The 18,669-nt window shown below is 36.0% G+C and overlaps 2 protein-coding genes across 2 annotated transcripts; one reads left to right on the forward strand and one right to left on the reverse strand.

Moving 5' to 3' along the window:
* Positions 1-10,222: 10,222 nt before the first annotated feature.
* LOC103123921 (putative olfactory receptor 2B8) lies at positions 10,223-11,161 on the forward strand. Its single transcript, XM_007534596.2, has one exon. It carries the CDS (start codon positions 10,223-10,225, stop codon positions 11,159-11,161), a length of 939 nt encoding a protein of 312 aa, XP_007534658.2.
* A 5,687-nt stretch (positions 11,162-16,848) lies between these two features.
* LOC103127466 (putative olfactory receptor 2B8) lies at positions 16,849-17,781 on the reverse strand. The gene has a single exon (XM_007538370.3). It carries the CDS (start codon positions 17,779-17,781, stop codon positions 16,849-16,851), a length of 933 nt encoding a protein of 310 aa, XP_007538432.3.
* Positions 17,782-18,669: the final 888 nt, after the last annotated feature.

Raw genomic sequence — 18,669 nt, forward strand, 5'->3', positions numbered from 1 at the left:
TGGGACCCTCTGGGCTTCTTGAACCTTTATGTCTTTTATGTTGTCTGGGTTAATTCTGTTTGGGACCCTCTGGGCTTCTTGAACCTTTATGTCCTCTATGTTGTTTAGACTAGAGAAGTTCTCAGCAATTATGTCCTGAAGAATGCATTCTTCCACTCCCTCTCTTCCTTCCTCTAGTAAGCCAGTAATTCATATATTATTTCTTTTTGAAGTCATGCCGTATGTCTCTGTTATAGTTTTCAGTGTCTTTTAATCTCTTTTTGAGATCTCTTACTCTTTTTCAGTTGTTGATCTTGCTAATTCTGTCTTCAGCCTCATTTATTCTTTCTCTCTCCCTTGTACTGTTTTCTGGAGTTCACCTATTTTGTTATCCTGTTCTGATGCTGTTTTAGCTTGCTCAGCTAGTCGTGTTCTTAGCTCAGTTATTTCAGCTTTCAGCTCTCTAATAACCTTGAGATAATTAATGTTGTTTCCAGAGTCTCATTTCTTGTTTTGGCATTTTTTATGACAATTCTTCCAAACTCTTTACTCTCTCCTATGATTATCTCCTTAACTAGTGTTTGGATGTTAACCTCAATTTGTGCTTCAACCTTTGGGGGCTTTTAGCTGGACACTTGTCCTGGTTCATTTCTCCAATATTTATTCTTGTTGGTTTAACCATTCTAAACAGTATATTATGTGGACCCTCTCTCAGTACTTTTCTAATTACTGACCACTCTAACCTGGATTGACTTGTGTCTAAATAAGGTACTTAAAGAGTTCACAGTTCTGGAAACTAACAGTTGTTTCAATATTATTTCAATCCCTGAGTTGGAGCACAGAGGCTGTTAAAAGCCTCTTTTGTTCTTTTTCTTGCCTGTAGGCTATGGGAGCCTATGGGCTTTTAAACTATAAGTAGGCTTCTTAGTTTAATCCCTCATTCCTGACCAAGAGATAAAGCAGACTGTGTGTGGGGGGGGAGATAATACAGTGGTTATGCAAAGACAGTTTCACATCACACCCCAAGGATCCATAGCTCTAGGCTGAATTCAGCTTCTCTGCCAAGCCGGACAGCACTGCTGGACCCTGTACGTTACTAAAGAAGTCCTGTTTGTAGTATGCAGTTTGAGGCAATTATTCACCATGTTCTCATCAGGAGAACAATGTGGAAAGGCTCCCACTATATAGCCTCACTACTAGGCCACAGAGGTGTAGCTCTTCTCCTGACTTTACTGGCGAGATCTCTATTCCGATATCAGCACAGGGTCATCCCCCTGCTGCTCCAGCCTCTGAGGGCAGCAGCAATGGAGACTCACAGTTGTATTTGGTGAGTCTTAGGGGAGTCCTCTCCTCCCTTCAGCAGCCTTTTTGCTGGTAAAACAGACTGGAGGTGGTGCCTCAACTGGTAAACTGGCTGAGTGTTACCAGCTGCTCAATCTCTCCTAGGCTCCTTGCTATCCATGAGGCACAGATGTTTGCAATAACCGGTGATTTGGTGGGCTCCTGAAGTTGTTCTAGTCCTGCCTTGTTGCAGTCCCAGGTGTTCTCCTTTGATATTCCTAGTTGACCCTGGAGAGGAGAGGAGAGGGGAGAGGAGGGGAGGGGAGGAGGGGAGGGGAGGGGAGCAGGGGAGGGGAGGGGAGGAGAGGAGAGGAGAGGAGAGGAGAGGAGAGGAGAGGAGAGGAGAGGAGAGGAGAGGAGAGGAGAGGAGAGGAGAGGAGGGGAGAGGAGGAGAGAAACACAGCTGCTGCTGCCTGGTAGTCCTATCTCTTGAAGTTCCAGTCCAAGAGTTTTCAATGGAATAGAAAAATCTTTTTAGAAAATGTGGAATAACTGAACAGCAACATGCAAATATGAAATCAAATCATTATTTAGTAACATTCACACACAAACACACACACACACACACACAATAATTCAAAACAGATCAATGACTTGGAGTAAAGACTTCAAATAATAGAATATATGCAAGAAAACCTAGATGGTACTCTTCTTAACAGCAGTCTTAGAGATATATTTGCAGATGATGCTCCAACTACAAGAAAGTAAAGCAAAAATAAACAAAGAAATGATATCAAACTGAGAAAAATATTCTGCACAAAGGAACTTCCATCAAAACTAAAAGACTCCACCTGAGTAGAAGATGTTTGCACATTATCCAAAGTGATTTTTATCAATTCATTATTATGGTATAAAAATGAACAGGCAAAAAAAAGTTCCTAAAAATAAGACCAGGAAGGTAGCCCAGCAATAGAGGACAGGCCTCTGTGTGAGAACCTGCATTCAATCCCTGATCCTCAGAACTGTATATGGAAAAGTTCAATACAGATGTGTAATTCTCTCTTTTTTCTGGATACCTTGCTATTACCAGACCTCCTAACAAACATATTATTGGACATAGTATGGACACAGTTGAGCACGTCATTTTAGGCAAGTTTTTATAATAGATGTTTATATTTTAGGTGAAATTCCATATATAAAGTTGGAAATTTGGACATATGGAAAATTATACATGAAGTGAAAATCAATGATTTCTGTGATTTATTTTAAAGTAATATTAAATGAGATTACTGAAAATTTTCATATTTATACTTAAATTCAGACAACTGGATCAATTCTTATTCATTTCTTTACCTACACATCTACAACTAGTGTAAGAAAAATATCATATATTTTACAAGACCTCTAAATCTCCCAAATGTGAGAAGTAACTTAACTAGGAGACCTAGGTGGTTGTCATCTGTCAAATACATGATGTTATTCAATATACAGATATTTTGATAATCTCTGGCATTCTCCTTGATATTCATTTTTCCTGAGGTTTATCATCTTAGGACAGCTCAATAACTTTAGCTAATTAACAAGGTAGTACATATATCTCCAGAGACAACCATCAGGTAAACAGGCTTGCTTCTTTGCACAGGTCAGTCATAATTTTGTACCGTCTTCAGCTGCCTATTAGGGTCTCTCTGCTATATAGCCTGGTCCTTGTATTTAGTACAAAGCACTCAAAGTAAGGAATTGCCTTACTTCTTACAACCACTTAGAATCAGAATGTAGATCTCTAATATATGTGAAAATCTGTAAAGTCATTGCTTAAGAATCTGTAGATATCTAACCGTGCTATACTCAACTTTTGCTCTTATTCTACACAATCAGCTTCCTGGTTCTACACATCCAAATTACAGTCTTTAATGTAGTACTGGAGACTGAAACGTGGAATAAGATAAATAAATAGAATAAGAAAATGCTTTGGACCTGATAATATGGTGAATAAAGGTGAGTGAAATGGTACTTGGTCTCAGTGCTTCTGTAAGTATTCATATGTGAGTTGATTTTATTTCATTTGTTTTTTATTTAGTTGTATTTGATACAGAAGCAAAGAATGTAGAAATTCACCATGTCAGAACTAAATTTAATTCTTCATTTTAAAAACCAGTGATTCTTCCTAGAATTTTCTCCTATAGTATATTTATTATGCTTCCTTACATACTTATGAGAAATAAGGTAAATACAGTATTTCTAGTTGTAATCAAGTGTAGCTTTTGGTTGTAGAAGATCAGTATATGTGTGAATGTAAAAGTGTTAGGTTATATGCTTCCATTCTTTATCATTGATTTCTCTTTATTTTCTAAAAATTAATACAATATTTGTTCTTTTTGCTTAGAATTTATTTTAAGGGTCTATAGTTTTAAAATATTCATTTTCTGCCTCTAAGAGATATAGATTTACTTAAACTATTATGAAATATTCAAATTGCTAGTTTGAAAGTTATAATAAGGAAGTTCCATTTTATAAATATTATCTCAGTGGTTATTTACTTTGAACTAATTGCTCATGTGAAAGAATAGTTCTTTGAGTAAACTAATAATTTGAAAAGGAAAGTGATAAGAGTATAAATGGTTACATATTGAATCAGACAAATAATTTTTATGAGAAGATATTGGTGTAATAAGTAATGTACATTGGGTACCAGCCTTCCATTCTTTCACAGGCTCACCAATGAACTCTTCGGTGTAAATATTATTGGTGCCTTACTGCGATCCTCCATACTGACTGGTGCTTCCGTTCATACTTTACTTGTTACATGTATTGGCTGTTAGGTTCACAGCCATTCCCTCCTTCAGAGAATTGCTTTTAGCTCATCACCCTTCATTTCCCAGAGTTTTCTGGAGTCTGGTGGGCTAACCATCGCCAAAGAAGACTCATGGGATTAAAAAAAAAAAAAGTACCTTTGCCTTAAGATGGAGTTAAATCTGTTACAATACCTTGATTTTTTGATGCAGTAGTAAACTAATCACATGTAGCTACTTACATTGGAATGACTTGAAATTAAATAAATCTAAAATTCAGCTTTTTAGCTACCACATTGCAAATGTTTAGGTGACAACATGTGTTCAGTGACTAATGTACTAGGTAGAGCCAATATTTTTTATCATCACAGATTGTTTCATTGGAGAGTTGTGCTCTAGGGTCTTATGGATCAGGCTCATACTCTGTTCTACTTGAGAACACATTCTTTCTTACAAAAACGGAATGCTTTAATTTGTGTCCCTCATCATCTTTATTCTGAGATCATTCTCTCAATAAAAACTTGCAAAATAGAAATACCTATGTCAGCTTCTTTCTCATGGAAACTAATTTAAAAACTGCCCATGCTCTCGAAGTGACAGAGAATATAAAAATAAGTCTCTTATCAGTTCTAGGAAACCCACTTGGGGGGGTGTCCTAGACAAATGATCAGTTAAGAAATCTAGAAGACATATATCAGATAGAAAGTGATAGAGAATACATGGCCATCACAGAAAAGAATGGAGTTGCAAAAAGATTTTTTTTTTCCTTTTGCCTTATCACAAATAAAATTTAATAAAAGCTGTAAGAAGAAGATATCTTATTAACTTTTTTTGCTTTAAAATCAGTAATAAAAATTAAAAAGTTAAAAGAAAAACAAACTATGTTCACACATCTGTCCTTTTTTTTTTATTTAAATTTTTTCCCATTTTGTTGCCCTTGTTGCTTTATTGTTGTAGTCATTGTTGAATAGGAGAGAGAAAAGGAGAGAGGAAGGGAAGACAGAGAGGAGGAGAGAAAGACACCTGCAGACCCGGTGTGTAGGGGGCTCGAACAGGGATCCTTATGCTGGTTCTTGAGTGGGGGCTCGAACCGGGATCTTTATGCTGGTCCTTGTGCTTTGTGCGCCATGTGCGCTTAACCCACTGCGCTACAGCCGGCTCCCACACTTGACCATTCTACTACAGTCACAAATCCATTTCTTGCTCATTTATACATCCCTCATTGACATCATATTTGATTTTATATCAGACTTGGAGATAGAGCGGTATTAAGGCCACTATTATTGAACTATAATATTGAACTGTGGAAATGTGCTAAATGTGGATAAAGTCTTGATAGCTTTCTTAAATAATTATTTAGTTGGGAGTTGGGCGGTATCGCAGTGGGATAAGGGCACGTGGCGCCAGGCGCAAGGACCCGTGTAAGTATCCTGGTTCGAGCCCCAGGTTCCCCACCTGCAGGGGAGTCGCTTCACAAAAGATGAAGCCGGTCTGCAGGTGTCTTTCTCTTCCCCTCCTTTCTGCATTTCTCTCTGTCCTATCCAACAATGATGACATCAATAACTACAACAATAAAAAGGAATAAATATATATATATATTTTAAATAATAATTAGTTCAGTAAAATTTTAAAGTTATATTATGTATCACTCCTATATTACTACTGGAAGTGTGTACTACCATGTTGCTGCCTAATCATGTAATCTATTTCATTTGGTACATGTCCTCTTAATCAAGATTGACTGACATCTGTAAAATTATGTTCTTGTGAAATTACACTCTTCACTATATTAATTTTTGTGACAATTTTGCCAGAGCATGCCATGTTTATTTAATTATTTTGTAAGATATAGTTTATTTACTTAGTGTTTTCCTTCATGTTGTTTGCATGTTCAGTTATTTAATTTCTAAACAAGTTTTATATGTATTTTTATAGCAGATTATCCCTATGTTAATTACTAAAGACACACTAGTACCTAGGGTGAATGTGTGTTGTCTTTCCAGTCATTATTGATATGGTTTGCCTAGCTTGAATCAGTCACTCTTAAATCAGTTCAGCTGATTTATCACACATGATTTCCAGTCAGATCACTCAATTCTTTGAGTGAAGTGTGAGGGAACTGAAGTGCATTTTCATATACAACCTTATAACAAAAAAAAAACAGTAACTGCCTTCCCTTGGGAAACTGCCTCTAGGGGTGGTGCAAATAGCTTTAGAAGATACAGATATTGAGTTGGGAAGGATGAAGGGAATGAAATGATCCAGAATGAATTCTAGAGAATCAGAAAATCAAAGTAATCATGTATTTATCCACTCAATCTTGATCATAGCCAGTTTTGATAAAAGATACTTGTTTACTCAATTGTTGAGAAAAAAAAACAAGCCCTAAAACTAAGACAGTAGTATATGCAATTTGAAAACTAACTACTTACCAGTTGGTCTCCTGAGTGATAGTGGAGCAATTACAACATGCAGAGACATAGCTCTTCTGGTTTAGTAGGAGCTTCCTAGACAAATATTTTACTTTTCAGGCTAAAATTATATTAATTTTTAGGCTTGCCAGTTAAGGATTCAACATCCTTTTTAAACATTTACATATTCTAGAGACCAACAACTCATTTTAGAGTCAACCTTTTATCAACTGTCTTCTTGGTCTTGATTGATATAATGTTAAAACACATTACACAGCTGGGAAGGTAGCACAACGGTTGTGCAAAAAAAAAAAAACGGTTGTTGCCCGAGGCCATAAGATCCCGTTTTTAATCCCTGGGACCACTATAAATCAGAGCTGAGTAGTGCTCTGGAAAATAAAATAATATGAACTATAAATTTTAACATTATAATATACTATTATTATACTGATGTTTCTTTTGATAACTTAGCATTATTTTGCTCTTTCACTTCAGTTAGCACCTCCTTATGAAGTATATATTAATAATTTTCCAGCAGTTAATTTCAGATGAGTGTATTAACATGTGTATAGGTCTGAATGGTTTTATTTTATTTGCTCTCTTGAGGTGGTCCAGTGGATATATTCTATCACTGCAAATTAAACTCATACTTTTTAAAATTAATGCTATTATGAAATATTTCACAGTTTTTCTGTACATGTAGCTGATGTTCTGATCAAAGTACATACAACCTTACTGTGATATACTATAACCTATGTTCTGTGCAATGACTTTCTCTTAATTTTAACTTGTTATTTGCTGTTTAGTCATATGCATGGTGTAAATTGTAGTCCAGCACCAACACATTAGAATAAGCTTTGGTGTTATGGTGTTTTTCTATCTTTCCCTGGTCTTTCTCCTTTCTCTCTTTCTTCTTGTTTTTTTTAAATATTATCTTTATTTATTTATTGGATAGAGACATCCAGGAATCGAGAGGGAAGGGGGAGATAGAGAGGGAGAGAGACAGAGAGATACTGGCAGCACTGCTTCACCACTCATGAAGTTTTCCCCCTGCAGGTGGAGACCTGGGACTCGAACCTGGGTCCTGCCACATTGTAACATATACACTCAACCAGGTGCACCATCACCCGGCTCCTCCTTTCTCTCTCTTTCTATCTTTAAAAAGATTTTAAAAAATCTAGATAATTTGATTAGGGACAGTGGAGTCCTAGCTACAACAAACAAGCAAGCAAAACAGTTATTTGATTAACAATAAAGTGATGTGCTGGTTAAGAACATGAACTTTGACATCAAGGAGATCTGGGCTTATAATGAAACATTTAGATATTAGCTATTTAGCCACTTACATTGATTTCATATGTGAAAAGGTAGTGATGGCACAACTTCAAACTTCTTGAGATATTAATCATTCAAGTCAATATTTAGAGAATATGAAGCACTCAATAGTTCCTGATAGAAACATTACTAACTAGCATGTTAATATTAAGTAACATGTCAGTTCTATCTTCAGTCATCAGATACTGTAAGTTTAAAATGTAAATGTGAAAAATCAGTACATTAAATATTATCGCTTTTGCCAGGTATGTGAAACGTATACTTTCATATCGCTGATTTGGGATGAGTGTAAAGTTAGATAAGTCTAACTAATTCTTCTTATACTATTGCAGAAAAAATAGTTACTCTCAGCAGAGATTCAAGAGACATTTCAGGAATGTAAGAACACAATTTGTTAACGTTAGTGGGTCACAGAAAGAGCTAGTGCTCTGAAAGAATTCTGAGCCCTGAACAAAGGGAAGGTATAGCTTATTCAGGGGGCTTCAGGCTGAAAGCAGAAAGCATCACCACAGAAACAGATGCGGCAAGGTTAGGGGGGTGGGAATGTCAGTCCATTGCTCAGGGTCTGGTTGTCTAGTCCTGCATAGTTGTGTCTAGGGGAAGGTTAGCCTCAGGATTTACAGAAACATCACTTTAAGGAGGTTGAGGTCCTGTAGCATTCAGTGGCTGCCTTAAGGATGGAGAGGATTTAGAAGCCTCATGACCTGTCAGGGTAAGATACTCCATGAAGACGGGGAAACAGACCTCAAGGCCTCGTGTTATTTGGCCAGAGGATGTAGGTTTTCTCTTCAGTACATTTGGGCTTCCTATAGGACTTTGGTTAGTTAATTCTTTCTTTGACATAACAATACATGATGTATTAAGTTTCTATTGTGTTTGCTTTTTTAATTTGAAACATATGTTTTAGGCTGGAAAATAGCTTATCTGAAGGGGTGTCTGCTTTGCCTTTCTTGTAACTGAGGTTTGAGTCCTAGCGCTACATGAGGAATGCTACACTACAGAAGTGTCCAGGGTTTCTTTTACCCCCGTTTGTCTGTCTGTCTCTATATGTGAATGAAAAAGTTGTCCAAGGGCAGCAAAATGATATGTGCAAGAAGTCCTGGCAATACTAAAATAAATAAATAAATAAATAAATGGCAATTTAAAACAAAATAAAACAAATGTGGGTTTTTACACTGCTTAATTTTCTTGAAATTAAATTATGGAAAAGAAGGACATTTATGTTAGTGATGGAAAAATATTTCTTAGTAGTGTCTAATTCTAACTCTTCTTTTGTTTGACTTTTCCTTTATTCAGATTATACTAACATTTATTTGAGTCAATTTAGTATAAATTTCTTTTATACTGAATTGATTTCTTTTACACAAGCTTGATCCAGGTTTTAAGTTTTGGAAGATTTAAAAATGTACTGTATTGCCAAACCCTTTGAATATAATAAAGCTGAATTATCTGATTCCTGAAGACTTTGAGGTCAGTATAAAAACTTTCTTATGTGATACTAAATTACTGAACCATAATGGTAATTAGTTAACTTTAGTCCTACCAATGTACATGCTCTAGTACAACTAACACTTCAAAATAGCTCTCAAAAAAGTGGACATATGAAATCAACTATTTTTTGCATTAATAGAGATGGATTTTTCTCAAATTTTTTACACCAAAATTCTTTCTTTATGTCTTTAGGTAATATTACTTTTAGTTCCACACACTCTCTCTTTAAACTAGCACTGCTTAGACAATGTATCTGCCTTTACTTATCTATTAATGAATTTATTATGGAGAGTGTTGCTGGTCATTATATTTTGTACGAAGATTATTCAGCTGGATAACTTGAAAGTTTATCTTAATTACCCACAATTTGATATTTCTTATATTTAATATCATAATATTACCCTTTTTGATAATTTTAAACAAAATTATTGAACTACATTCATGAATAAATAAATTTTTACAATTGCATACTAAATACTAAGGTTTGAACTTTTACCATGATAGACTGATCTATCTACTTTTTTTTGAAGATATTGACTTTATTGTCACCAGGGTTTTAGCTGGGGTTCAGTCCCTGCAGGATAAATCCATAATCCCAGGTAGCTCTTGCTCTCTCTCTCTCTACTTCCTTCCACCTATTCTCTCTTTCTCCCTTCCTTTATCTCTACCTTCTTTCTTTCTTCCTTTCTCTCTTTCCTTCCTTCCTTCTTTCTTTCTTATATTCATTCCTTAATTCTCTTCGATAAAGCAGATAGAGATTGAGATGGGAGGAGGAAATAGAGAGGAAGAGAGAGACAGTAGCAATACTTCACCACTTGTGAAGCTTTCCCACCCATCCTGGTGCAGATGGGATGGAGACAGTTTTTTGTTTTGCTTTGTTTTGGTTTTAATTACTAAATCCTGTGTCTTGATAGGAAGCATCCACTAACAAGGATGGAACAGAAAAATGGAAGTTCTTTCGCTGGATTCATCCTATTGGGCTTCTCTGACAGGCCTCAACTGGAGTTAGTCCTCTTTGTTATTCTTCTGCTCTTCTATATCTTCACTTTGCTGGGAAACACAACTATCATTACACTGTCCCAACTGGACCCAAATCTTCACACACCCATGTACTTTTTCCTCTCCAACTTAAGCTTTCTTGACCTGTGTTATACGACTAGTATTGTTCCACAGCTCCTGGTTAATCTCAGTGGAGCTGACAAATCTATCTCCTATGGTGGCTGTGTAGTTCAGTTATATGTGTCTCTAGGCTTGGGATCTACAGAATGCATCCTGTTAGGCGCCATGGCATTTGACCGCTATGCAGCTGTTTGCAGGCCTCTGCACTACACTGTAATCATGCACCCTCGTCTGTGTGCCCTGATGGCTTCTGCTTCATGGATCATTGGTTTTTCCAACTCCTTATTGCAGACAGTGTTGATCTTTCTTATGCCACTTTGTGGGAGAAATAAGTTGGACCATTTTCTTTGTGAGGTCCCTCCAATGCTCAAGCTTTCTTGTGTTGATACGACTATGAATGAGTCTGAACTCTTCTTTGTCAGTGTTATAATTCTTCTCATACCTGTTGCCTTAATTATGTTCTCCTATGGCCGTATTGTCAGGGCCATATTAAGAATAAAGTCAGCGGCTGGCCGAAGAAAAGCCTTTGGGACCTGTGGATCCCACCTTATAGTAGTGTCTTTGTTCTATGGCACAGCCATCTATGCTTATCTCCAGCCTAACAATAACTACTCTCAGGATCAGGAAAAGTTTATATCTCTCTTCTACACTGTTATTATTCCCATGATCAACCCCCTGATATATACACTGCGGAACAAAGATGTAAAGGGAGCGATGAAGAAGGTGTTTTGGAAGGACTTTGGTTCCAAATGACTTTAGGGAGACACAAAATAGAAAGACTTTGAATGCCAGTGTACATATGACATATATTTCATGTGTCATCCATATTTTTCCTGACAATTCTCAAAGGCATTTCCTTATCTAATTATTTTCTAGAAGTAAATTCCAAATCTGATTTCATGGTCTCAGTTCACCCTTCAGAGATGCAGATATCATGCTCCTAAGAATATATGTATCTTAGTTTTTATCATTTTGTTTGGGAAATAATAATTTACAAGATAGTTGTTGTCACGAGTTCAACTTCTTAACTCCCTGTGGTAAGTGTCTGCACACCATTATCACCAACAACTTAAGTCCTCCACTGCCAACTTGCACTGGGTCCCTAATTGTGTTCTCACCTTTATTCCCAGCCTCCAGAGTCCTTGACTTGGCTGCCACAGACTATAAGGAAAGAAAGGATATACTTATTATTTTAAAATGCTTCATAGAATTTTCTTAGTTGTATCCCCTTTGGAAACACTATGATATTTGTCTTTGTAAAAAGACATTTAAGTCCATACCCTAAAAGTACAGCCAAAATAATAAATAAATCACCACAAGGAATATTAACATTTTATTTATATTATTCATAGGCATGTTATTATTTTATTATTTTATTAACACCAGGGTTATTGCCACTGGGGCTCAGTGCCCGCTCCATAAATCCACTGTTCCTGATGGCCTTTTATCCCTTATTATTAGATAATACAGGGAGAAGTTGAGAAAGGAGGGAGAGATAGAGGATACCTCCAGCACTGCTTCACCACTTGTGAAGCTTCTCCCCTTCAGGTAGGCACCAGGGGCTTGAACCTAGGTTCTTGCACGTGGTAATGTGTGCTCCCATCTAGGTGTGCCACCGGGAACTTAGAGATATTGACATTTTAACATTTTTTTAAAACTAATGTCAGAAGGAGATCACTCTTATATTAGGTTCTGTTGTAAAGTCTATGGGATAATTGTATCAGAGGATCTTTCATGCATGAGGATTCAGTTTCAATCTCCAGCACTACCATAAACTAGAGATGAGTAATGATTTGGCATATCTTTCTCTGTCTCTCTCCCTCTCTCTCTCTCTCCCCTCTTTCATTTTAGATAAACAATGAATTTTTCTGTGCAGGTTAAAGCTTTGGCAATGCCTGCCATCATCAAAAAAACATTTGGCATTTTTAGTAGGTTTACCTAGCAAGTGTCAAAGTGAACATACATTTGTGTCTCTGAGTGTATGTGTGACATTATCATATAGTATCCTATGCCTATAGCTAACAAATTTTTTCCAAGGTGCAGAGTGATTTCAGTTACAGATTCTTATAACAAATGATGTTGTACCACATACATCATTTAACAAATTGGAAATGATAGCAAGAGTTAATTATATACATAGTCTTTATATCTATAGCAGCATCAGAGTATTTTTACTGGAATAAAACTGGAAACTATAGAGTACAACACCTGGGATACTTAATATATACTGGTATAAATGAAGTTTGGGAATATGAATGAAGTTTGCCCACAATAGTAACAAATTTCCCGATACACATTTTTTTTTTCCTGCCACCCTGATGGTTAAACCAAACTGTTATTAAAAAACTCACTTTATGATATCTTGGGTGCTGAAACAGACAATCTCACAAAGACACAGAGCCCATTGTTGGGCTAAACAACTACTTTGCTGATCTTAAAGGGACACAAAGCAGTGCTATCAAAGATATTACATAAATTTGAATGGTATTATATATTTACATGAGAAGAAATTACAGATAATAAAAGTCTCTGCATCTCATGATAAATTTTTTTTTAAAGTTTAGTATTGTTTATAATTTTTTTTCAATAGAAAGCCTCTTTACCAAATAATGTTGGGGAAACTGGACAGCTACATATAGAAAAAGCAAACTAGACTATCACTTAACATCATATTTAAATATTAATGCAAATGGATGGATTAAATACTTGTAGTAGACATGAAAGTATAAAGGGCGTAACAATAGAATGAAACATAGGTGACAAATGGCAGAGTCTTGACATCAGAAATGTACTTGGAGATTCTACCTCACTGGCAAGGGAAACAATGGCAAGAATAAGCCAATGGGTCTACTTAAAATCAAAGATTTATTACACCTTGAAAGAAACCACTACAGAAATAAAAAGACATTAAAATTCTTTTATTTTATTTTTTTTTATTTTATTTAAGAAAGGATTAATTAACAAACCATAGGGTAGGAGGGGTACGAACTCCCCCAGTCCTGGAACCCTTGGATAGGGCCCACTTTCCCATATGCCTCTCCCAATCTATATCAAATAATATTGCATCCGCCGATCACAACCTAACCAATGCAACGATTGCCACCTCAACATGCTTCATTTCAGACTGTGTCCAGAGACTTCACGCTGGAATGACAACCCTTCAGATTCATTACTCGGGTGAGACCTTTCCTTTCATAGTATTCTCTAATTACATCCCATGTGGTTCACTTTCTAACAAAGTCACAAAACCAAGACATTAAAATTCTTTACTATCACTCTGTTTCTTTATTCAAGTCTATGAGTATCAACTTGATGTACTTAGATACTCCAATAGTGGGTGCACATAGGTATTTACAATAGTTATAGTTTGGTTAGTCATTATGTGGTGACCTTTTTGAATCCCTATTTTTGACTTAAAGTCTAGTCTTTTTGATATACATGTATATGCACCCACTTTCCTTGGTTTCCACTTGTTTGGAATATATCTTTCTGTGCTTCTACTTTTCAGTTTCTATATGCCCTTATATCAGAGGTGCACTCCTTGTAGACTTGTTATAGTTTTTAAAATCCATCCAGGGGTTGTGAAGGGGAAACTGATCACTCCCAAGATTAACCTACACTTTTTTGAAGTTATTGTTCCTGTGATTTTATTTATTTATTTAAATTTTCAACTTTATTTCATTTGATAGAATAGAGAGAAATTGAGAAGGAAGGGGAGCTAGAAAGGGAGAGAAAGAGACATTTGCAGACATGCTTTACTTCTCATGAAGTTTTCCCCTTCAAGGGGTGACTGGGGCTTGAACCCAGGTCCTTGTACATGGTAATACAAGCACTTAACCAGGTGTGCCACCACCTGGCCCCATGATTTTATTTTTTCCTGCTCATCCGTTCATACCACTCATGTACTCTTGACACATTTCAATAAAATTATTTTAAAAAATAAACAGCACTTTCCTGGGGGAGATGATTTCATCCAATATCTGTGTGCCTTTCACTAATTATCTCAATAAATTTCCATCAAAAAGTTAGCAATCAAAATATGCAAAGAGCTCACCAACCTCAGCCCAAACAACAAAGCAAATAACCCTATCCAAAGGTGAAGAGAGGCTATGAACAAAATTTTCACCAAAGGTTCAACGAACATGAAAAAGTGCTCAAAATCATCAATATCAGAGAAATACAAATAAAGACAATAGTGAGATACTACTTTACTCCTGGGAGAATGTAAAACATCTGAGAAGACGGTAACAACAAATGTTGGGAGAGGTTGAGGGAGTAAGGGAACCCTTTTATACTGCTGGTGGGGACGTGAACTGGTCCAACTGTGAAGAGCAGTCTAGAGAACTCTCAGAATGCTAGAGATGGACCTACCCTATGATTTGAAAATTTCTCTCCTGGGAATATATCTGAAGGAAACAAACACACCCATCCAATAGCAGCATAATTTGTAATAACCCAAACTTGGAAACAATATAGGTGTCCAACAACAGATGGATGGCTAAGAAAATTGTGGTATGGATACACAATGGAATACTACTCAGCTATTAAGAATGATGAATTTACCTTCTTCAACTCAGCTATGATGGCGCTTGAGAGAATCATGTTAAGCAAGATAAGCCAGGAAGAGAAGGATGAATATGGGAATGTCTCATTCATGAGCAAAAAGATAAAGAGGTAATATAAAATAAAACTTGAACTTGTTTGGTGTATTGCACCAAAGCAAAGGACTCTGGAAAAGGAGAACAGTAAAAAAAAGGTACAGGGAGGAAGACTTTGAGGTCTTGGTAATGATGATGGACCTAATTTTGGGGTGAGAATGTTCTGCAGACACCTACCTTGGTGAGATGAAAAATTGTACTCAGATGCTATATGTTACCATTATATATATTTGATGCAATGTCACTGGAATTTTGATGATGAATGTGATTATAAATTGAATAAAACAATAGAGTCATTATTCATTATTTGAAAAATTAAAAGTAAACATCCAGATGAGTATGAAGTCTTTGTGTCATAAATAACATAGTCATCAGTGGTTATCATAGTTTGAAAGGACAGTGTAAATAATTATTAAAATAATATCTTCTGTATGATACTCAAAATATACCAACTCACTCAAAATTACTGTTTACTGATAGGTGGAAATTAAAACTCAAAGACAGTAAGGGAAAACAAAAGGTGACAGTTGGACTGGCTGTGGTGAAGTGCGCCAAAGCAAAGGACTCTGGAAGGAGGGAAAGGTTTGGTTTCTTTGGCTGTGCAGAAGCTTTTTAAGTTGATATAGTCCCATTGATCTGTTTTTGTTTTAGTCTTGTTTGCAACTGGGTTAAATCCCTGGAGCCATTATTTGCCAGAGCTGAGTGATGGCCTGGTATATCTCTCTCTTCCTACCCTCTCCATTGTTTCTCACTTTCTCATTCCATCTCATGAAAAATACATCAATAAGGGGGTGGGGGGTAGATAGCATAATGGTTATGCAAAGAGACTCTCATGCCTGATACTCCGAAGTCCCAGGTTCAATCCCCCACACCACAATAAGACAGAGCTATGCAGTGCTCTGGTATTTGCCTCTGTGTCTTTCTGTCTCTGCAACTCTCTCAAAAATAAAGTAAATAAAATACAAAAAAAGAAAAAGAAAAACCCTAGTGGCAGTAAAGAAAACATTAAAAAAAAGAAAAATACATCAATAGATAAATAAATATTTAAAGAAATTTATGAAGGCTCTCTCTCTACAAAAGATTGTTATATTTTCAGAGGAAAGTTATTTCTAATATATTCAATGGTAAATTTTCTTTTAGTTGACTAAGTAGTATTATCAAGAACACTTTAGAATTCAATAGTTGAGTTCAATGAGAAAATAACTTGTGTCTTTTAGAGTATAAAATCAAACCTTTGTATAAGGGGCAAGTAGTTAATGTAATTAGTTAATGTTATCATTTTGTGTTCATTTTTAACTTAATGTTTTAGAGCTTGTATTATCAGTATCCAGATCAAATACTAAAACATTATCAGGATCTTTATTTTCTCACAATCTATTTCACCTTTCTATGAATATTCTTCAAGAGAACCACCATTCTGATTTCACAAATTTTTTTTTTGCCTATTTATGAGGTTTCTATAAGTGTAATTATACACTGTGAACTATTTTACAGCTGTATTATTTCACTTGGGAATGTGTTTGTGAAAACAATTTGTAGTATTATATAAACTTAAACCTTGTCTATTCTTATTATATATCTATAGTTGTTCAATATTGATATACCAGTGTTAGGGTACTTTATATATACTATGGATATATTCCAAGTACCTAAAACAGTACTTTTTACATAGTAGGCGTTTTATAAGGATTTTTAAAATTAAGTTAAAGCCAATGTATACTCAGTTGGAAGTTTTCCAGTATACAAGTACTTGGGCCTACAAATCCTACATTCTCTCCCTCTTCAATCTATGTTTCTTCTCACTAGTTTCCTTAGTGCCCCTTTGACTTCCTTGTTCCTCAAAGTATAAATAAGTGGGTTCAGTAGTGGAGTTACTAGAGTATAGAAGAGAGCAATGCTTTTGTTCACATCCTGTGAATAACTGGAAGGGGGCTGGAGGTACATGGAAATAAGTGTGCCAAAGAAAATAATTACTACCATTAGGTGAGAACCGCAGGTTCCAAATGCTTTCCTCCTCCCCTGAGCTGACTTAATCTTCAGGACTGCATGGGTTATGTGGCCATAGGACACTAAAATGAGGGACAGAGGCACTACCAGGAAGATGACACTGACAGCAAAGAGCTCAGCTTCATTGACAGAAGTGTTGGTACAGGCCAATTTCAGCATTACTGGAACTTCACAGAAGAAATGATCCACTTGGTTTTTACCACAGAGAGGAAGAGTCATAGTCAATGCTGTCTGTACTACCGAATTGCTGAACCCTGTAAGCCAAGCAGTTACAACCAGCTGCAAGCAAAGCTGGGGATGCATGATCACCATGTAGTGGAGTGGGCGACACACAGCCGCATATCTGTCATAAGCCATCACAGAGAGGAGGACACACTCTACCCCCCCAAGTCCTAAAGCAATGAAGAGCTGTGTTACACAACCACCATAGGTGATTGTCTTATCTTTCCCCTTAAAGTTGGCCAGTGTCTGAGGGACAGTACAAGTAGTCAGACAAAGATCCATAAAAGACAGATTGGAGAGGAAGAAGTACATAGGGGTATGAAGGCGAGGATCTACAATTGACAAAAGTATAATTGTTCCATTGCCTAGAAAGCTCAAAAAGTAGATGATCAGGATGACCACAAAGAGAGCAGTTTCCAGCTGAGGTCTATTGGAGAAGCCCAGTAGAATGAATCCAGAGAAAAGACTGTTGTTACTACTTTCCATTGTACTCTATTTGTTGGAATTAAGAGTAACTTTTCTTTGCATGTTTAATCCACTCTTTTTATTTTTTTTCCTTAGAGAGAAATAGGCAGAATTTGGTTGGGATTTTGAGACAGCTTCAGTCATTTCCCTTCTGATAACAAAGAGGGTGGTTAAGAGCTACTATATAAGATTCATCCACATTTCAGGGATTGACCTAAGTACTTTAGATGAATTTTATCACAATAACTTTATTAGGTTGGCACTATCATGTTATCTGTTGAATAGATAAAGGAATCAAAGGTTAAAAAGTTCAGAAAATTTACCAGGATCACTCACCTAATAAGTGGCAGAAGCTGGATCCAAAATAACTTTAAAATATGATTTTAACTATTAGAATTAATGCCTTTTTATGATTGTAGAATTTCTCCAAACATTAAATGTAACAGTCTTGGATATACAAAGCACATTAAAAGTACTAATTTAAAGGTACATATTTACCTATATTTCATAGCTACTTTATTCACAATTGACAAAGAAATAGAAGCAGCGAGAAGTTATGGGATATAAATTCAATAGAATACTACCCTACATTAAAAAAAAGGATGACATTGTGTCCTTCAGGGTAAGATGGATGAAACTACTAATAGATGTGATTATGCTTAGTGAAGTAAATAGGGACAACTACCACATGGCTTAGCTCACATGTGGGATATGGAGAATTAAAGCACATATACTTGGGGAAAAAAAGCTACCAAGCTGTCTCTAAGACTTTCTGAGAACTACAGTGTTTATTGTGAGGAGGAGGAAGTCACAGAACTTTGGTTCTGAGTGTAGTGTGGAACTATATCCCTGCAATCTTATAATCTTGTAAATTGTTATTAAATCACAAAATAAATGTGACAATCTTAA

The sequence above is a fragment of the Erinaceus europaeus genome, chromosome 4 (genome assembly GCF_950295315.1).
Source record: "Erinaceus europaeus chromosome 4, mEriEur2.1, whole genome shotgun sequence".
Lineage (NCBI taxonomy): Eukaryota > Metazoa > Chordata > Mammalia > Eulipotyphla > Erinaceidae > Erinaceus > Erinaceus europaeus.